This window comes from Siniperca chuatsi, linkage group LG18 (assembly GCF_020085105.1).
Source record: "Siniperca chuatsi isolate FFG_IHB_CAS linkage group LG18, ASM2008510v1, whole genome shotgun sequence".
Lineage (NCBI taxonomy): Eukaryota > Metazoa > Chordata > Actinopteri > Centrarchiformes > Sinipercidae > Siniperca > Siniperca chuatsi.
This window is the reverse complement of record NC_058059.1, coordinates 22,386,179-22,400,647: the sequence shown is the minus strand read 5'-3', so window position 1 is coordinate 22,400,647 and position 14,469 is coordinate 22,386,179. Positions and strand designations below refer to the sequence as shown.

Sequence of the window (14,469 nt, the reverse complement as noted above, 5' to 3'; positions counted from 1 at the left end):
GGATACAACCCACCTAACCCCCTTTTAATTTTTTCCTAAAAATCCATTCAGCAGGATTTTTTTCAGGTATCTAAACATAATGTAGAAACAGCAATCTTGGTGCAGAATTCTTTGATTCAGTTCACAAAATTGGGTTAGGTTGATGAACTGTATGAATGGATTGTTAAACTCTCAGTGCTCAGTTTAGCGGACATTTTTAGGTAATGTAGGGAGTCGCAGCATGTTAGCAATTGGGTGTTAAAGCACAAGTCATTTCTCAAAATACCTCTCCTGACCTCTACTTTATCACACAATGACAATCGAATACTTGAAAGGAAATGGCATTCCAACAACCTGGAAGAATCTCGTTTAGTCTGGCAAGATAGTCTTAAAACATTTAGGAAAGCCTTCCGTAATGCCAAAGCAGCCTACTTCCATCATTAATAGAGGAAAATAAAAACAACCCCAGGTTTCTTTTCAGCACTGTAGCCAGGCTGACAGAGAATCACAACTCTTCTGAGCCATGTATTCCTATGGCCCTCAGTAGTAACGACTTCATGAGCTTCTTTAATAATAAAATTTTAACTATTAGAGAAAAAAATTCATCATGTCCTGCCCTCAACCAGTACCAATTTATCTTCAAACACAGGAACCTTAGAAACAACTGTAAAACCTGATATATATTTTGACTGCTTTGCTCCTATCGACCATCTTCAACTAACTTTGACAATTAATTCATCTAAGCCATCAACCTGTCTCTTAGATCCCATTCCAACTAGGCTGCTTAAAGACGTTTTACCCTTAGTTAGCACTTCTTTACTGGATATGATCAATTTGTCTTTATTAACAGGCTATGTACCACAATCCTTTAAAGTAGCTGTAATTAAACCTCTTCTTTAAAAGCCCACTCTTGATCCAGGGGTTTTAGCCAACTACAGACCTATATCTAACCTTCCCTTTCTCTTGAAGATCCTTGAGAACGCAGTCGCCAATCAGTTGTGTGACTTTCTAAATAACAATGGTTTATTTGAGGATTTTCAGTCAGGATTTAGAGTGCATCACAACACAGAGACAACACTGGTGAAAATTACAAATGACCTTTTAATTGCATCAGACAATGGACTTGTCTCTGTACTTGTCTTGTTAGATCTTAGTGCTGCATTCGACACCATTGACCATCACATTCTTTTACAGAGACTGGAACATTCAATTGGCATTAAAGGAACCGCACTAAGCTGGTATAAATCCTATCTATCAGATCAATCTCAGTTTGTAAATGTTAACGGTGAGTCCTCCATGCATGCCAAAGTTAGTCATGGCGTTCCACAAGGTTCTGTGCTTGGACCGATTCTATTCACCTTATATATGCTTCCTTTAGGCAATATTATTAGGAAACACTTCATAAATTTTCATTGTTATGCGGAAGATACCCAATTATATCTATCTATCAAGCCAGATGAAACTAACCAGTTAGCTAAACTTCAAGCATGCCTTAAGGACATAAAGACCTGGATGACCTGCAATTTTCCGATATTAAACTCAGACAAAACTGAAGTTATTGTACTTGGCCTCAAACACCTATGAGACACGTTATCTAAAGATATAGTTGCTCTGGATAGTATTGCCCTGGCCTCCAGCACCACCGTAAGGAACCTCTATGTTATCTATGATCAGGATTTATCCTTTAACTCCCACACGAAACAAACTTCAAGGACTTCCTTCTTTCACTTACGTAACATTGCAAAAATCAGGCACATCCTGTCTCAAAATGATGCAGAAAAACTAGTCCACTTTTATGCTGGACTATTGCAATTCCTTATTATCAGGCTGCCCAAATAAGTCCCTTAAGACCCTCCAATTGATCCAGAATGCTGCGGCACGTGGACTGACAAGAACTAGGAAAAGAGATCATATTTCTCCAATATTAGCTTCTCTGCACTGGCTCCCTGTAAAATCCAGAATAGAGTTTAAAATCCTTCTCCTCACCTACAAAGCTCTTAACGGTCAGGCACCATCATATCTTAAAGAGCTCATAATACCATATTACCCGACTAGAACACTGCGCTCCCAGAATGCAAGGTTACTTGTGGTTCCTAGAGTCTTCAAAAGTAGAATGGGAGCCAGAGCCTTCAGTTATCAAGCTCCTCTGTGGAATCAGATCCCACTTTGGGCTCGGGAGGCAGACACCATTTCCACATTTAAGAGTAGGCTTAAGACTTTCCTCTTTGATAAAGCTTATAGTTAGGGCTGGCTTGGGTGAGTCTTGAACCATCCCTTAGTTATGCTGCTATAGGCCTAGACTGCCGGGAGACTTCCCATGACGCACCTCTTTCCTCTCTCCATCTCTCCTTCTCCGTCTGTATGCATTTTTTATCCCATTACTGCATGTTACAAACTCGACATCTTCTCTCTCCCGTAGTTTTGTGCTTTCTTGTTTCTCTCCTCTCTTCTTCTGTCGCTTTCAGCAGGTATTTCTACTTCCGGAGCTGCAGAGTCTGGATCTGTGGTTGTGGGCCGCCTGCTGCCCCCGTGTTCCTGCTTGGCAACTGCTACTGCAGTTGTCGTTGTTGGCTCTGTTACTATTATTGTCATTGTTATTCCTTTGACTGTCATTCCTATTATTAAAAACTTAATAATATTAATATTACCACTACCATTACATTATTGCTATTTAAAAATTCTAGGTGGTATTTGCATTGTGCCCCCCCCCCCTTCTCTCTCTCTCTCTCTCTCTCTCTCTCTCTCTCTCTCTCACAACCTAACACAGCAGTGGGCTTTGTTGGGTCTCTGTAAATAATATTATAAAGAGTAGGGTCTAGACCTACTGTATAGGAAAAGTGCAATGAGATCACTTCTCTTATGACTTGGCGCTATATAAATAGATAATACTGAATTGAACACACACACACACACACACACACACACACACACACACACACACACACACACACACACAACAATTTACAGAAAGTTACTTACATACTTGACAATATAACATTGACTGTTACACATACACACAGAAAGTCTGGTGTCGCAGACAAATTCTCAATTATCCATAAAGACCTCAGTCCGATGATTTTCTTCTGTCTGTGGGGAAGCTGAATCACTGTCCTACCACCTGACAGTATAGGCTGCTGTTTTTTCCCAGAGCCTGTCACTACATGTCCTTAAATTAACTTCATACTCAACAAGTATGTGTGTGTGTGTGTGTGTGCGTGTGTGTGAAAGAGAGAGGCAGAAAAACTACATTCATATGTTTCTGTCTGGACTGTAAATGTCTGCATGTCTTTATCCATGTATTTGTCTTTGCATTGTGTGTGTGTGTGTGTGTGTCTGTGTGTGTGTGCGTTTGCCCCCACACCACCACAGCACCAACCACAGGAAGAGTGGGAGAGAGAGAGGAGAGGTGGACCACGGAGCGGTTAACCTCATGACATCACATGCTCTGAGCTGATTGGCTGCTGCCAGAGGCTGGAGAGTTTATAAGCCAACCAGGAGCCTCAGTTTCTGCAGCAGCATCACAGAGCAGCGAAAGACATCCAGGGAAACCCAGGAGATAAACTAAAGACAAACCACGTCTGTCTGTTTCTGCTCCACAATCTGCATCTGCTAAACTCCTGAAGCTTCTTCCGACTGCAAACAAGGTCAGAATGAATATATGACAAACTAAACATTATATTTACTGTGTACAGTGTTTGGTTGGAGTTTTTCTGCAGCACTGGTGGTGTGATGAGAGGTGGGAGTGCAGGTTAATATTTGTATAAGCTGCTGGAAATATGCTTTATTTAGCTTAAAGAATACAATTCAACATTTAGAAACTTGCACTGTGAATAGGTTTGAAGTTCTTTCATGCATTTGAAATACACTATATGGCCAAAGGTATGTGGACACCCTATATTTGTATACTTTTGGTATGGATCTGTTTTTCACTGTAGGCTGGGCCTCTTAGTTCCAATGAAGGGAAATCTTATCTTTCCCCCATACAGAAAGCCAGGTCCATAAAGAAATGATTTCCCTGTTGTGGGAGAACTTGACTGGTCTGCACATAGCCCTTCAAACCCTTCCAACACCTTTGGGATGTACTGGAGCACTGACTGTGAGCCAGGTCTTATCAGCCAACATCAGAGTTGGACCTCACTAATGCTGTTGTGGCTGAATAGGAGCAAATCGCTGCTGCCAGTTTCTAAACCCCAGAAGAGTGGAGACTATTATAGCAACAGATTAATGCCTATAGTTTTGGAATGACATGTTCAACAGTCACATGTTGGGTGTGTCCAACATTTTGGCCATGTAGTGTATTTTATTTATGGATTTTTCTTCTTTGAACACTGTGAATGCAGGTAATCAAAAAGGAGATTTTACAAACATGGTACAGAGCTTCACTGCAAAAATTTCATTTAACAAAATCTTTTATTTTATTTTCTTCTTAGCCTTTCTTTAAAAACACACCTTAGTCTGTAATTAAGTCCAAAAAGTCTTACTTTATTTATTCTTAGTCAAAGCCAAGACAAATCAACTTGTTTTTACAGTGTAGTTTCCAGATACTGACAATTCTTATAACAAGCTCATCTAAATTTGTAACAGGTTGAAAGCAGTTTTTGTTAAAAATAAATGATTTAGAACTAAATAATAGACAGCAGTGGCCTTAAGATTGTTTTGCAGTGTACTTGGTGTAAAGGGTAATTTCTTTGGAGGATACAGAGTCCAACTGCAACTCTAAGAGTTTTCTAACATACTCCAACTTCATTTTGATTGATTTCAATTCAATTTTATTTATATAGTGCCAATTCATAACAGAAGTTATCTCATTGCACTTTTCCTATAGAGCAGGTCTAGACCGTACTCTTTATAATATTGAAAATAATATTATTTTCAAACGCACTTGTACAGCATTATCAAAAATTAAAAGTCAGTGTGGAACCAACCCACAGGAGGGATTGGTTATCCACCATAAAAGCTCCGCAGTTTATTGCAGTCAATTACAACTTCTTTTTTAAGACTTTATGGCAGTCCGCCTGTGATTGGTCAGAGGTGAAGCCGGGGCGGCTGTGTTTGATTGGCTGATTAGTGTCACAGTGAGTCCAGGTCAGAAAGGGGAAGCTGTGGGCAACAGGAAACTAACCTCTGGATTATGTGTCACATGACCAGGACCAGCCCCAACTAACCACACTGAGTAAACACACTGACAACATACACATACTGATTAACTACCAGCTCAGTCAGCAGCGTTTTTTTTACTAAAGAGCTGGAGAGAGTTTTTAAGAGGTTCAGGTTCTTTTTGTAGGTGTTTAGTTTTCCAAAAAAGAGACCAAAGTCCAGCAGAGTTTCAGAGTTAAAATAAGTTCTGAATAAAAACTTGAAGCTGTTTCTGTTCTTCTATGGAAGTAAATAAACACATGAACACTGAACACATTTGAGTGCTGTTCAGTCTGCAATGAATAGCGTAACAGAAGTGTATAACTACATCTGAGGTCTTCTCTAACTTGTAACTATCAAAACTGCTTGCTCTCACTGTCCACTTTCAAGTGTGGTGAGTGCTTAAGGCACATACCATATATAAGCAATACCCGCAATTTGATTCTAGCTGGGGACCTTTGCTGTCATAATCCTCTCTTTCTCTCTGTTTGTTTTCTGTGTCTATGAATACTGTAAAACTATTTAAAAATCACATTCTACATGTTTGCAGAGTAATTTTCTGTACCGCAGTGGTTCCCAAATGTTTTGGTTTATAAAGCCATGCTATGTCTACTCATGGCCCCTTGGCCTTGTCACAGGTTGCTAGCAGTTCAACAAAAGAGTGATGTTCCCTTCTCAGGTTTCATTTCAATAGTTGAAGCATGAAGAGAGAAAACTATCCAGTATTTTATAATAAAGACAAAAAGATTAGAAAAAAGTCTCCACTGGTTGCCCGGAAACCTCACGATGACGACAAGTCTCCCGGAAGTCAGTGCTCCTGGCCAAGAAATAGTCTGGCCCATCACCCCTTGTAAAACCAAAATTTGTCGTTTTACATTTTTTGGTTTTCGTATGGATATAACAAAAGAGATATAACATGTTAATTAGTGAGTCAGGCTAACCATTTCCCCCTGCTTTCAGTCTTTATGGAAAACTAAGCTAAGAAAGCAAATAAGTGTATTTCCCAAAATGTCAAACTATTCCTTTAACCACCACAGCTACATGTCTAACCCCAACCTTACCCTCTACCCCACTGGTCCTCCATCTGAAAAATACGTCTCTCTTTTAACCTAACCTTAACCTAAACCCAATTCTAACCTTAACCCTAGAACCAAGACTTAGCACTCAAACAGCCCTTGGAAGAAGTGAGGACTAGACAAGATGTCCTTACTCTCGAGGTATGAAACTTAAATTGGTCCTCACAAAGACAGACTTACAAGAGCACACGGACGCAGATACAATTCCTGCTGCTTTTGTCAGGACCCTCATTGACATAAAACATGTCCTAGCCCCTAATCCTAGAATGATCCAAAACCTAATTCTTGCCTTAAAATCTAAAACCAAATCTTAATCCCCTTAAACAGCCCTTAAAAGACTTAAGGCTTCCAAACATGTGTCCACTCTCAAAATCTAAAACTCATACCGATCCTCACAAAAATAGATGTACAGAAATACACACATGCATACAGTCATATGGGCGTCTGTCATGTTTCTGCTGCACTGTGGCTTTCCAGTTATAACCTGGTGAATTACACAGTATAGGACGAGTCCATCATTAAAGATTGAAGCAGCCACTCACACTGCTCCTCCCACAGCATACACAAAAAGAAGAGCTTGGCACAGAAAGAGAGGGGAATAGAGAAAAAAGACATGTTTTTAAAGCTGCTGTTAACAAGGTTTTAATACCTGCAGTGAAAAGAATGATGTATAATACTGACATGCTAGGTAGAGGTAAAAAGTACTCTAAACATCTACTTCATTAAAAGTTACTGTTACTGTCATCAAATCCCATGAAAAGACCAAAACCAACAATTAACTGATCCCACTAACAAGTACTGTGTGTGTACCCAAAGCCTGATATATCTTATTCCTCTGTGCCATAGAGCTCCATTGTTGTCAAAAAACTAATAAAAAACATCAATGAGCCACACTGTTGCACTGGGTGGCATGTTAACTACACACATTGTAGTTTATTTTGACTCAGTCCCACATACACCATCCTGCTGCTCAAAATACTCACTAGAGCATGAAATGTGTATTACTCCTCTGCTGAAAATAGTTCCCAACAAATGCACTATTTACTCCTGTTTCAGTAACATTTATTAAGAACTAGTGTCCAGCTGTTTTAGGATATTACCGAGTCTTTTTAAAAAATGAAACTATATATTTGTGAGCAATTTTTAAAGATTTAGTAGGAACCAATGAGCGCGGAGCTGAGAGTCACAGACAGAGTAGAGAAGTCAGAAAGTATAGAGAGATGGACTAACACATTGTTGGTTTTGGTCTTTCAATGGCATTTGTTGACACAATAAAAATATAGACTAATGCCAGCCTTGTCCTTTAAGTATAATGTTCTTGATGCTAGTGTAGCATTTTGCCTTATTATATACTGATACTCATTTGTAGAAAAATCTTGAAACAAGGCACTGAGTGCCACTGAGTGGATTTCTGGCTGATTTCAAGATAGATGTCATAAATAGATGTCGTAAGGCCTAAAAAAAAGGTACAATGAGTTTGTAGTGTTTAGAATTTTTTGCTGTGGACATTGATGTCTTTTATTTTGGGGCATCTTTTTGCAGGACAACAGTTCATTTTAATTTACTTCCTTAGAGAGTTCTTTGCAGAATGATTGATGGAAATGTAAACTAGACTCAGACAGTAGTAACTCTAAATGATGCTGGTTTTCTCCCTTATATCTTTTCAGCCAAACACCCACAGATTAATTTCATATCCTTCTAAATCATACCTCTTATTTTCTCACACCTTTTAGACCAGAATCAACCAGAAACATCCTGTCTCATAGTTTAACAAACCACGCACCAAACCAATGTTTTACTGTATCGAAACAGAGTTGTCAGGGACACATAATCACTTGGTCTGTAATTAAGGACCTAATGACTTCCTGTGACATACCAAGGCTTCAGGAAGTGCCACTGCTAGTTAACAGTCATGTGACCATGCATCCTCCATTTTTAGGAAGGAATCTGGGCGAGAGCATTTACTGACGAGACTTGCAGCTCATTTTCAGTTTGACATGTCATTGTGTTTCCTGTGAAGTTATGGCCTCCGGACAAGTATTTTGGTGTCGTACAAGTTCAGTGTATCATGATTAAGTTTTATTGTTTTATTGTGTTATGTGATGATGTTTTATTGTGTGATTTCAACCTGCATGTTTCTGGTTTTCTTCCCATCCAGACACCAAACTGTGACACAATGAAAGTGGCCGTTGTTTTTGTTCTGCTCTTCGCCACAGTTCTCTGCCGGCCGGTGAGTCATTTTCTCTGTCAAGTCAAAACTTCAAGATATCTTTTGCTGAACTGAGAACAGCAGCTTTGTCCTTACATCACATTGCATTTTTGACATTAGTTTTGTTTTATTTACTTACTTGCTTGCTTTCGATTCAATTTGTATATATCTTTGTTTGCTTTTTAGGCGAGAAAACTTTCTGACAGCAGTTCAGAGAGCTCTGAGGAAGTGGTGAGTATCTGAGAGAGAGAGAGAGAGAGAGAGAGAGAGAGAGAGAGAGAGAGAGAGAGAGAGAGTTCTACATTGACTGATGTTTGTTGGTCTTGTCCCAAAGGTGAGACGACCAGCAGCTCAACCCATCAGGAAACAGGCGGCAGTGGTTCCTCAGACCCATGCAGCACCCGTACAGGTAAAATATTCCTTCACTTCATCCACTTATTCTTTTTTCCATACCATCGTGTTCGGTTCAATCTCTTCTCTTTTCATATTTCGTTCTCTCCTCTGCTCACCTCTCACATCTCCTCTTCTGTGTCTTTTCTCTTATTTCCTCCTCTACTCCTCTAGTGTTTTTCCTCTTATTCAGTTAGACACTTTCTTCCATTCATTCAAGGCTGGATTACCAATCAGGCAAAGTAGGCAACCACCCCAGGGCCTTAGACCCCCAGGGGCCCCCAAAAGTGGTTTGTACCGCTAAACAAATTTGCAATTAATTAACTGCAAATTTGTATCCTAAATTCGGAATATGCAGAACTAAAACACTGAAATGATGATGGCCTTAAAGGAACTATGTGGAAATTTCAGTAAATCCTTGTTATTTATGACACCGGTGGCCGTCAAGTGAACTGCAGTCAGTATCCTGTTGCTTGCGCATGCTCGCACTCCGTCGGCGCGAGGAAGCATCCTGGGCACCGGTCAAAAGATGATTTACAGTAGCTCTGACCAGGACTCTGACTCCGGGGACGACGAAGACACAGCAGGTTCAGATGGGGACAGGAGATGCATGAGGGTGGTTGGGCATTAGTGGTTATGGCGAGGGGATCAGGAGCCAAACCCAACAGGAAAACCACCTCGGTACTGTATTCCTTGTATTCCCTGTCGTTTCTCGGTGACTGTGTTCAGTCCCGGTCTGGCCGTGTTCACTGGGAGGCTGCTGAGCTGGTTCCGTTGCCCACTCGCCCGGCTCCGGTGCCCATTCTGGCGCCGCTCCCTGACAGCATTCCCCACTTGGTCCCCCCCGCGCCAGGCCTGAAAACCTCCTCCCGAGCTCCCAGTCCATGCAGAGTCAGCTATAATCCAGCAACCCTGTTTCAAGTACATGTATGATATGGCCCTAGTGGTCCAAATGAAAGACATTCTTTGGAGCTTAACATTTTAGAGACTGCAAATGATACCTAGGGAAAAGACATCAAAGTTAGGAAAGACATTTTAACAACTGTCTACAAGTCACTCATTGAGTTAGTCCTCACTGCATTTGCCTGAGACACGAATGAAGCAGCAATAAAAAAACAGTAAAAGGTAAAAAGAGGATTAATCAAATTCATTATTTCTCTCTGATGTTGCAGAATGTTGTAGCAGCAGCTGCTGCCGGCTCAGACGAGAGCACAGAGAGTTCAGATGAAGAAGAGGTGAGAGATGTCAAATAAATAATTTAAATAAAATCAAACATAATTTATCAGGACACATCTTGTTAAAAAATCAGATTTTCTTTTGGCTTTTGTCTGCAGACTACAGTTCTGGTGAAGTTTATGACTTTGTGTTTTGATCATTTTTGCAGCAGGCGGCAGCAGAGGCTCCAGTTGAAGTCAAATCTGATAGCACAGACACAGCTTTGTCCTCAGATACAGACTCTGTCATCAGCAAGGACAGTGAAGACAGCGATGATGATGACGATGAAGCAGAGGTGAGTAAAAACACACCAACAGCACATCTGGCTACATATACAGCATGGAGGTGATGTTTTTTTCTGGATGTTACTGGACAGTGTTGGCTGCTGAAACTGTAGAAAAACAACAGAAAAACTACAAGAAGGCTCATTCAATTTAAGGCAGTTATAATGTCATATTGTGGGATGATTATTTCACTATTGATACTTTCTTGTTTGTAGAAGAGTTTTTTTGCAGTGAGGGCCACTGTATGTGTGTTTGCATGTGGGTTTCATGTGTAGGAGTAGAAACTGTTCATTTAAATGCCTGTACAATGGTCTGTATATATGTTCTTGCATCCTTGTGTTGATACATGTTACATACAGATGTTAGAGGTTACTGATCTGTGAAAGCTTGTGTTTTGTGTAACAAATTTTAATTTATCATAACTATAAATGCTGTCAGGCTTGTAGCCAGAAACGTGTGTGGAAAATCAAAAACAAAGCTTCAATTAGGATAAAAAGGACACCAACAGCTGATGATTATTACAACACAACCAAATTACTGTAAATACAATGCTATCAACAAATACCAAATGAAAAAAATCCCCAAAACAAACAATCAATAGAGAATAATAACAAATAAGTCACAATTCATAACTGTCAATAAAAAACAGTTGTAACCACTCAAATATTGTAGTCCTGCTATAAGTACAACATCAGTCTCATGTTTTTCATATTTTTCATGGTAACTAGTAAACACTTTTTTGTCAGTAAAAACTTTGGTTTGACTTTGGACAGGAACAGTAGCTAATGCTACTTATGCTAACAGTAACGACCTTTGTGCCAAACAAAATCTAGTAAAATATTTGTGAAAAGGCAAAGTAGGCAAATAAGACAAATAAGACAGAGACCATATGAGCAACACAGATGGTGACATACATAGAACATTTCAAGGAGGGAATTCCTGACCCGGCTATCTGCATAGATGCTCCAAACACCAAATATGACAGCTCACCTCCCACCTCTGTATCTCCAGGAAACCGAGGATGAATCCAGCGACAGCTCAGAGTCGGGAGAGTCCTCCACCCTCGCTCCCGCCACCGATACCCCTGTGGTCATCACAGAGGAACCCGTGGCTGAAACCACACCTGAGCCAATCATTCCTACTATTGTCACCGACATGGAGACAGCCCGCGGTGACAACTTGGGACGCTACCCCAGTGACTACAAGTCCATTGTCTACGTTGAGGACAAATCCTACCACAAGGTCCCTGCTCCCTACAAGTCCTACGAGTTTGTTGGCGCAGGAAAGAAGATGGCCTATGACATGACAAACGTCAATGAGGTGGAGAAGTCACTGCAGGTGTACAAGGTACCGGTCAGTTTGAGCTTCCTGAGAGTGTTAGGCCATCAATAGAGTCCAAATTAAATTAAATTTAGCTTTAGGCTGCTGTAGAATGTTCTGCTGCAAGCAACTGCCACTGTCAAACTGTCTAATATCGTGAAAATGTTACCTTTTACCTTGTACTACCCTACCATTCCCCCAGGTGTCAGCTCACGTGGGTAGTGTTTACAAAATGCCGAACCACAGCGTGTGCTTAAAAATGTAGCTAAACTCCACAAAACATTACGACATAAATGGGTTCTTCTGTTCTACTTTTTCTAACTTTCTCTTCCTTTCTCCCGCTTCATTCTACAAAACACCTGAATATACCAAGATTTTTAAAACAACTCTAGACATATGCCTTTCACTTGTACTTCAGCTAACATTTTAAACTCCTTTTAGCACTTGCACATATGAAACTGCTTGTACTTCAGCCGACACGTCAACTCCTTTCAGTCCTTGCTTACAGTTCAACTAACACTTTCAGTTTTCACTTGAATTGACACTAACTCGTTTCAGGACTAGGATATCCTTTCAGTTCATTGGACTTTAATCGACTCTTCAAGCCATTTCAGCACTTTTACTTTCACTTCAACTGATACTTCCATTTTATCTTAACTGTCACTTCAAGTTCTTTTAGTAATTCTGTTCAAACTGTTACTTCAACTTCTTTCAGTTCTTCAACTTCAGGTGCAATTTCATTTCATTTAAGAGTTTCAACATCAGCTATCACTACCATACAAATAAAAAAGTCTACATGTTAAGCCATGTTCTCCGTCCTTTTCTCTCACTACAGACTTATTACAAAAACCTAAATATACCAAGTTGTAAAAACACTGTAGACAAATGGGCTCGATGAATTTCCTCCATCAGTATTTACAGAGAGTTTTGTCTGTACTCTAGACTTAAAGACAAATCAAACAAACTAATTCTCCCAACCCTCCTCCACTTCACTTCCAGGCTCTCCAGGTCCACTCCGATCTCCTGGAGGAGGACACCAGCACCCCTGAGGTGGAGAGCCAGGGCTTGGATGCATCCTCCGGCACCTCTAAAGACCAGGACCTCAGTCCCCGACAGGCCTCCCTCCCAGAGGAGGAGGAGAGCGCTAGCACCAGCGATGCCACCACCAGCGAGAGCTCCAGCACCCCAGAGGAAGAGGAGGAGAGCGCCAGCACTGCCAGCGACAGTGCCAGTGCCAGCAAGGAGTCAGAGGACGATGAGAGCCAGAGCAGTGAGGAGGCCACAGCCACGCCCGGAGCTGCTGACAGCGAATCAGATGAGAGTGACAGCACTGAGAGTGACTCAGATGAGGAGGGGGCCGGACCTGACACCACCACTGACATGCCAGTGGTCATCACTGCCAAATAAGCCCCAGCCATACAGGAAATGGAGTGGTTGGTGGTGTCAGATAGATTCATATAAAGAGCGCATGCTGCATCCAGGTGCAAAAAGCCCCCTCCAGAGCCACTTTCCACTGTAGGGCCAAACAGGGACTGCCAAGGCTTAATTATTATTGATTTCAATGTCTTCAGCCAATATTTCTATAATTATTTGTGCATCTTTTGAGAAACAGAAATGCCTTTTCTTCTGGGTTATATTTAAATAAACCAATAACTCCTGCATTCTGTGGTCTAGTTGCCCTGGTAAATCCAATGTTTGACCCCACAGGGGAGAAGTGGTTGATATAACTTTATAGGCCATTGAAAGTGATGACTGCTACCTGCAACAGGAGGTTGACTGACCTCATGACCTTTACCCCCTCCCCTGTCCCCTCTGTTGCTGCAGGGTAAAAGGTCAAAACTGGAAAAGAACAAAGAAACAAACACAGTTGAGTCCTGATATCTACACTAGCACAACACTGCATTTAATCATTAATTAATAACTGCAATATACAAACCTACATTGTTTTTGTGCTTATAAAATGAGACAGAAAAGCTCACAGTTTATTTAAATATTTGTAATCATTTCAAGCATAATAAAATTTAAACTTGACATTAAGCCATACATTTGCTGCCTGTGTGGCTTAGCTTTGTTGCTTGCTAGTATTAAATCTGCTGGTGTAGATAAAAGGATGAAAAACAAGGAGAAACTCATCATCAAATACAGGGTTCAATCAGGTATAGATACAGTACACACACACAACACAGTCCTGTTCATTTGCACAGTTCCTACCTACACTACATGTTGTTTGTTCCATGTTGTTTACTGTAATGTATCATATTGTACCATTTCTAAAATATTAATAAAGTTCTTTTTCATAAAAATAGTATTGGTTGTTTATATTTGGTAAAGACAGGAAGGGTGGTGAGATGACAGGCTGAGAAGATAGATCTAGAATTAGCTGAATAAGAAAAGCATAAGAGAGTCATAAAACAATGATACACAGAAATGCTCAAAAATAATTAAATTGGACTAAAGTAGGGACTGCATCCTACTGAAATTTGTTCTAGAACCAGACTGAGCTCTTATTTTAAAGGAATAGTTTAACTTAATTTTGGGAAATATGCCTATTTGATTGAGATGAGGAGATCAATACCACTCTCATGTTAGTGTGTAACATATGTAGCTGAAGCCAGGAAGTGCTTAGCTTGACATAAAGACTGGAATCAGGGGGAAACCGCCCCCCTTGGCTTTGTCCAAAGTACAAAAAATGCCTACCAACACCTCTAGAGCTCACCAATTAACACGTTTTTTAACATATTTTTAGGGGGAGTTTGGTGGTGTTTATCCATCTGCCATGCGGTTTATGCAGCGTCTATGCTGGTTGCCTGGCAACACTGCAGCGACGACAAGACTCCCGGCTGTTGTACTGCAAGACAAA

At 40.6% G+C, this 14,469-nt stretch overlaps 1 protein-coding gene across 4 annotated transcripts; it reads left to right on the top strand.

The window, feature by feature from the left end:
* Positions 1-3,494: 3,494 nt before the first annotated feature.
* On the top strand, positions 3,495-13,914 carry spp1 (secreted phosphoprotein 1). 4 transcript variants are annotated; one of them, XM_044174007.1, is made up of 8 exons: positions 3,495-3,623; positions 8,350-8,421; positions 8,587-8,631; positions 8,735-8,809; positions 9,963-10,025; positions 10,175-10,300; positions 11,301-11,636; positions 12,609-13,914. In XM_044174007.1, exons 2-8 carry the CDS (start codon positions 8,368-8,370, stop codon positions 13,014-13,016), a joined length of 1,107 nt encoding a protein of 368 aa, XP_044029942.1. In that variant the 5' UTR covers positions 3,495-3,623; positions 8,350-8,367; the 3' UTR covers positions 13,017-13,914. The 4 variants fall into 4 exon arrangements, with proteins under 4 accessions (XP_044029942.1, XP_044029943.1, XP_044029944.1 ...); XM_044174008.1 differs by lacking the exon at positions 3,495-3,623 and adding an exon at positions 8,082-8,236; XM_044174009.1 differs by lacking the exon at positions 3,495-3,623 and adding an exon at positions 8,092-8,247 and having other exon boundaries at positions 10,178-10,300.
* The last annotated feature ends 555 nt before the right edge of the window (positions 13,915-14,469 follow it).